We start from the raw sequence: 7,045 nt of genomic DNA, 5'->3' as shown, positions 1-7,045 counted from the left end.
TCCATAAATATTGAAATAAATAGAAAATAAAACTAAAGCGAAATATATAAATAAAAAGTTAAAAAATAATAATACTTGTGATAAGTTACAACTTTTTTGTGAATGATTGCTTTAAGTATTATTAGTTTTTTTTCCTCTCTGATGTGCAATGTTTGGAAGGTTTATACCCCTTGGCATATTTGTGTTTGTTTTTTTGTTTTTATTTTTTTGTGAAGTTTCAGCACCTGAACGTTTCTACTTCCGGTTCACTTGAGGCAACATTTGTTTACCATCCGGGTTGTGCAGTACTTTGGTGTACTGTTCTCCTAACCAAACCAGCTCCTTCAAAACATTCTCATCGGGTATGTTACCAAGTAACAATTTATGGACTAAAGAGTCCCAGCATTTTAAAGCATCTTGGAAGTCATTTGGCTTTATGTTGAAGCTTGGCAGCTTAACCTAACTTAGTTTAGTTTAGCTTAGCTCAGCTCGCTAGCTATTACACGTTAAAGCATTCCGATTGCTTTGGCTTAACGCCACTTCCAATTTGGAAACTTTGTTTTCAGGAAAAGTAGATCAGTTAAAATGAGAGTGATTACATTAAATTGTATAAAACGATTCTCGACTTGTCTTTAAGATGCCTCAAATTACTACTGACTGAAGGCCAACGCAATCCCGAACATCAAGTCAAAGGGTAGAGACATGGAAATTGAGGAGAGGAAATCCAGGTCACGACTAACAACTAAAAAACTAAAGGAAATTAGGGTAAGATCATGACATTTGTTGTTGTATTTTTCATGCAATACATGACGTCTTTTGATGTGATAGTGATTAATGATTGCTCCTAACGATTCGATTACGATTATGATTCAGAGGCTATGATTTGATTATAAATTGATTATTGATGAAATTAAATTAAATCAGTTTAATTTTCAATAACAGCAATTCAAATTTGTGTTTATGACTAGCTACTGATTCAGCAATTCTCGCAGTTGGACATCCGGGCATTAATGGTGTCACTAGCCACAACAAAGTGTCGCCATTTTGAAATGGGGGCAAAACACGAGTCACAAGCAGTTGCTCTGTCGTGCATTTTACTACAAACGCGTTCAACTTTTGCGGTCTTTTTTTCCGTCTGAATGACTAAAAGTTGCCGTGTTGCGGGTTGTAACACAAGGAAGAGTTCGGAGCCACATTTGAAGTTCTTCATTCTTCCTCGTGAGAAGAAAAGGACAAGCAATTGGCTGAAAGCAATACATTGAGAAACAGTCAAAGAAGACGGTTCTGTGGACCAGGAACATTTACGTTTGCAGCCAACATTTTACTACCTGTGAGTAAACTTTAACCGATTTTTTTTTGTTTTTTTGCCCCAATTAGCTGCTAGGATTCAATAGACTAGGCAGTGATTATTATTACCAGAACCGACAACTCGCAAAGCGTTATTTTTCTTTTGCCGTGAACTGCTCTGATCAGTCATTCGGTATATTATTGGCCTGGTGGGAATTGGTTATTTTTGCCGTGACGTGTTCACGGCTAAATAACACTTGGAGGCGAATTACCGGTTACGGCAGAAATAGTTACTCCGTATATACTACCAGTTTTCTTAGTTCCACACAGTACATATTCCACAAATTTATAAAGGTCAACTTACTGGGTGACTTTATGAGGTAGTTGCAGATGTTTCCGAACTCCACTGCAGGCAATTCCTTTAGATTGTTTATCCAGCTACCAGCTGCGACTTTGTATGGGCAGATTTGCAGGCCAATACGCGCTAATTTTAAGTTGTATCGCGTCCTCGCGTCTGTCAGCAGTGACTCGTGATAATAATAAGTCATGTTTAAGACGTTTTTATGAAAAAAAGACGCAAAACACAGCTGAAATATATGAATTTTAGACAACGTTTGTCTATGGATGTTTACCCGTGCGTGCCCCCCTCTCAAAACGGCGACACATTTGGATGCAAGATGACGTCATGGTGACATCACGCCGACTGCCACTGGGGTGGCAGCGAATGAACAAATGTTCATTCGTTCTTCCCTCCCACTTCAAACGGATTGAACATCTATGGCAGTCAGTGGCAGCCAATGCCAGGCAATGAGGTAATTTTGGGCCATTTAAGGTCATTTTCAGTTACTTGACCTGGGAATCACCCATATGAATAGGCAGTGACTCAAACTCAACGGGAAATGACCTGTAAATGCCCTAAAATGAACAGCAAGTGACCTGTAAATGCCCTGAAAATCTGAAAAAATGACTGTGAATGCTCTGGTTTCAAATGAACGAAGTTTCTAGTCTAAATGGATTGTGCGTCGAGCACCGTCAATGTAGCCTTAGAGTTAACAAAGACACTATTATGGTGGTAGATTTTGGTAGCAACTTGTTGGTTCATTTTTATTAGTTTTTTTAGACATTGGCACCTTTTTAAAACGATATCTCGATTCTTTGCAGGAGTATATCGATAACCTTTTGGGATACAAGGTATCATGATATACCACCATTTCGATATTTTGTCACAGCCCTACAATTTAGAGCATTCGATCAGCCTACCATGCATGTTTTTGTGATGTTGCTGTGGAGGGGAAGCCGGAGTACCCGGAGAAAACCCACGCAGGCACAGGGAGAACATGCAAACTCCACACAGAAAGGGATTGAACTAGAGTTGTTCCGATCATGTTTTTTGGTTCCCGATCCTATCCCGATCGTTTTAGTTTGAGTATCTGCTGATCCCGATATTTCCCGATCCGATTGCTTTTTATTTTTCTCCCGATTCAATTCCAATCATTCCCGATAATTTTTCCCGATCATATACATTTTGGCAATGCATTAAGAAAAAAATGAATAAAACTCGGACGAATATATACATTCAACATACAGTACATAAGTACTGTATTTGTTTATTATGACAATAAATCCTCAAGATGGCATTTACATTATTAACATTCTTTCTGTGAGAGGGATCCACGGATAGAAAGACTTGTAATTCTTAAATGTGACTTTGTATATTGTGACTAAATATTGCCATCTAGTGTATTTGTTGAGCTTTCAGGAAATGATACTGTAGCCATTTAACTTCTGCCCAAATGCATGATGGAAAGTGCAACCATGACTGTGCGTCGTGGTACCAATTGATATATCTTCTCCGCGTTGGGAAATAACATAGGGTGTTAAGAAAAAGATCAACTACTACCTTTCTTCCCCACATTGCTTCCCACGATTATTCTAATCATTGGGAGAGGGATTGTAAGGCTTTAGCCATTTAAAACATAGCTCCAAAGGCTGCCAAAATTCACTCTACTGATTTTACGCTGCCTTTTAGCTCTATATACTGTATGGGTAAATCGGCGCCATTATAGATTGAACGCGACAATGCGTGAGTGGGTCGTGCAGCGCATGCGTTAATTGTGGTAAATATTGTAATTAGAAAATGATTTAATTAAAAAAAAAATTTTTTAAATGGCATGGCCGATAGTATTTTGCCGATTCCGATACCTTGAAAATGACGTGATTGGACATCCCGATCGATTGGGACATCTCTAGATTGAACCCTTGATTTTTTGCATTTAGGTGGTTTTAAACCCCCCCCCCCCCCCCCAAAATGGAGTCAGGAAGTTCTGGCAAGAAATTATAGCCACTTTCCCCCCTTACAAAACAAAAGTCAACAATATTTAAAAAAAAAAAAAATAAATACTAGATACTCCAGTGTCATGAAGTTGAAATCACGTAAGTCGGGTACGTTCTAACCCGGGGACTACCTGTATTTCTCTCCATATCACCGATGTCAGCAAATCACATGATTTTTTTTCCCACCCAGCATCCCACAGATGTCACTGTAGAAGATCTTCACTATGAGAAGCACGATCCCCTCCACGTTAAACAGGAAGAGGAGTCTGAGATGCCGTACATCAAAGAGGAGGCAGAGCCAGAGACCCTTGACATTAAAGAAGAAGACCAGGAACTTGAAATCCCCAAGTTTCCAATTACTGTTATTGTGAAGAGCGAAGAAGATGAAAGACCAAGCGAAGAGAGCGGAACAGCGAAACATTCGAGTGACAGCTCCTTTCAGCACCTGACAAATAAAGAAGAGGGACGATCACAACCGGACAGCCTCTTAGCTCCGCTTTCGGACAGCGACGACCTAACGTTACATTCTTCTGACTTTAGTTATGATGAGGAGGATGATGACTTTGACCAAAATGCTTCAAAATCTTTAAACAACTCATCATTGAAAAGAGACACAAAGGAATGTGCGGTTGGGAAGCCTTTCGCCTGCACATTTTGCGATAAAAGATTTTCACGCAATTCTTGTTTAAACAGACATAAACGTACACACACTGGAGAAAAGCTTTTTGCCTGCACATCTTGTGGTAAAACATTCGTCGAAAAGAGAGATTTAAACAGACACACAAGCAGACACACTGGAGAGAAGCCTTTCGCCTGCACACTTTGCGATAAAAGATTTTCACAGAAGACTCATTTAGAAAGACATAAGCCCACACACACTGGAGAGAAGCCTTTCGCCTGCGCACTCTGTGGTAAAAGATTCATCGAGAAGGGAAGTTTAAACAAACACACAAGCAACCACACTGGAGAGAAACCTTACGCCTGCACACTTTGTGATAAAAAATACTTCACAAAGGGAAATTTAAACGTTCATATAAGAATACACACCGGAGAAAAGCCTTTTGTCTGCACATGTTGTGGTAAAAGATACATTGAGAAGGGAGGTTTAAAAAAACACAGACGTACACACATTGGAGAAAAGCCTTTCGCCTGCTCACTTTGCGATAAAAGATTTTCTCAGAAGACTCATTTAGAAAGGCATAAACATACACACACTGGAGAAAAGCCTTTTGCATGCTCATTTTGTGGTAAACAATTTGCTCAGAAAGGAACTTTAGTAAGGCACATAAGAAGCCACACTGAGTAAAAACTTTTGAATTGCAGCGTGTGACAAAATAGTCTGTTTCCTGCATTTACAGTGGAAAAGCATTTCAATTTCCTTATTCAGTTTGCCTTGTGCCTCTTTTGAAAAAGTTGTTGAAATGATTTTTCAGCTGCATTTCTTTTTCACAACTATCCAATATATACAGTGGGGCAAATAAGTATTTAGTCAACCACCAATTGTGCAAGTTCTCACACTTGAAAATATCAGAGAGGCCTGTAATTGTCAACATGGGTAAACCTCAACCATGAGAGACAGAATTGGAAAAAAAACCCAGACAATTATATTGTTTGATTTTTAAAGAATTTATTTGCAAATCATGGTGGAAAATAAGTATTTGGTCAATACCAAAAGTTCATCTCAATACTTTGTCATGTATCCTTTGTTGGCAATAACGGAGGCCAAACGTTTTCTGTAACTCTTCACAAGCTTTTCACACACTGTTGCTGGTATTTTGGCCCATTCCTCCATGCAGATCTCCTCGAGAGCAGTGATGTTTTAGGGCTGTCGTTGGGCAACACGGACTTTCAACTCCCTCCACAGATTTTCTATGGGGTTGAGATCTGGAGACTGGCTAGCCCACTCCAGGACCTTGAAATGCTTCTTACGAAGCCACTCCTTTGTTGACCTGGCTGTTGGTTTGGGATCATTGTCATGCTGAAAGACCCGGCCACGTCTCATCTTCAATGCCCTTGCTGATGGAAGGAGATTTTCACTCAAAATCTCTCGATACATGGCCCCATTCATTCTTTCCTTTACACCAGGGGTGTCCAAACTTTTTGCAAAGGGGGCCAGATTTGGTGTGGTAAAAATGTGGGGGGGGCCGACCTTGGTTGATGTCCTTTACGTAGAACAATATCTTTAAGCAAATTTTAGCAAGCCATTCTGTGTGTCACATTTGCTTTATTATTTTTTAAAATTAATAATATCAACAATCTTGCAACTAGCCTTTGTGGCGTTCTCTTTCGAGACTCAGGTTCTTGCGAAATACTGCTGCTGTGAAATTAAACTAGCTTCAAGTTGCTTTAATTTCTCGCTATGTATCTTCCCTGTAATCTTGTCGTACATGTCAGCGTCTCTTGTTTGGTAATATCACCTCACATTGAAATCTTTAAAAACGGCGACCGTCTCTTTGTGAATGAGGCAGACACATTTGTTGCGTATTTTTGTGAAGAAATAGTCAGATTTCCACCTATCCCTGAAGTGTCGGCCTTCGCAGTCAACTTTCTTTTTTGTGTTGATTGTCACTATTTTAGAAAATTGGGAGTTCAGGTTCACATGGGGTAATGTTGCTTAGAGTGATGCTGCCTTTTAGTGGGTAAATGAGGAGCAGCATTTAGTGTGTAAGCTACTTCATATGATGGTAGCAGTACTGCTGACCAATTTATTAAGTCTGTGTGCGGGCCAGACGTTATTGATTTTATGACAGTGGCTGGGGGCCGGATGAAATTTGACCAGGGGCCGCATTTGGCCCATGGGCCGGACTTTGGACATGTCTGCTTTACACAGATCAGTTGTCCTGGTCCCTTTGCAGAAAAACAGCCCCAAAGCATGATGTTTCCACCCCCATGCTTCAAAGTGGGTATGGTGTTCTTCGGATGCAATTCAGTATTCTTTCTCCCCCAAACAAGAGAACCTGTGTTTCTACCAAAAAGTTTTGTTTTGGTTTAATCTGACCATAACAGATTCTCCCAGTCCTCTTCTGGATCATCCAAATGCTCTCTAGCGAACCGCAGACAGGCCTGGACGTGTACTGGCTTCAGCAAGGGGACACGTCTGGCAGTGCAGGATTTGAGTCCCTGGCGGTGCATTGTGTTACTGATAGTAGCCTTTGTTACTGTGGTCCCAGCTCTCCGTAGGTCATTCACTTGGTCCTCCCGTGTGGTTCTGGGATTTTTGCTCACTATTCTTGTTATCATTTTGACGCCACGGGGTGAGATCTTGCATGGAGCCCCAGATTGAGGGAGATTACCAGTGGTCTTTTATGTCTTCCGTTTTCTAATAATTGCTCCCACAGTTGATTTCTTAACACCAAGCGTTTTACCTATTGTAGATTCAGTCTTCCCATCCTTGTAAGTAGGAGAACTTGCACAATTTGGTGGTTGACTAAATACTTATTTTCTC

General features: G+C 40.3%; 1 protein-coding gene across 1 annotated transcript in view; it reads left to right on the top strand.

Moving 5' to 3' along the window:
* The first annotated feature begins 248 nt into the window (after window positions 1-248).
* Window positions 249-7,045, top strand: part of LOC130916764 (uncharacterized) — a 39,208-nt gene continuing 32,411 nt past the window's right edge. Inside the window, exons 1-3 of the mRNA XM_057837759.1 lie at window positions 249-341; window positions 617-744; window positions 3,791-4,902. Of these exons, the coding sequence (XP_057693742.1) occupies window positions 682-744; window positions 3,791-4,902 (1,175 nt within the window). The 5' untranslated portion in view covers window positions 249-341; window positions 617-681. The remainder of the gene's footprint in view (window positions 342-616; window positions 745-3,790; window positions 4,903-7,045) is intronic.

This window comes from Corythoichthys intestinalis, chromosome 1, assembly GCF_030265065.1.
Source record: "Corythoichthys intestinalis isolate RoL2023-P3 chromosome 1, ASM3026506v1, whole genome shotgun sequence".
In the NCBI taxonomy this organism is placed as follows: domain Eukaryota; kingdom Metazoa; phylum Chordata; class Actinopteri; order Syngnathiformes; family Syngnathidae; genus Corythoichthys; species Corythoichthys intestinalis.
The sequence above is the reverse complement of the archived record's forward strand: the minus strand, read 5'-3'. Positions and strand labels throughout refer to the sequence as shown.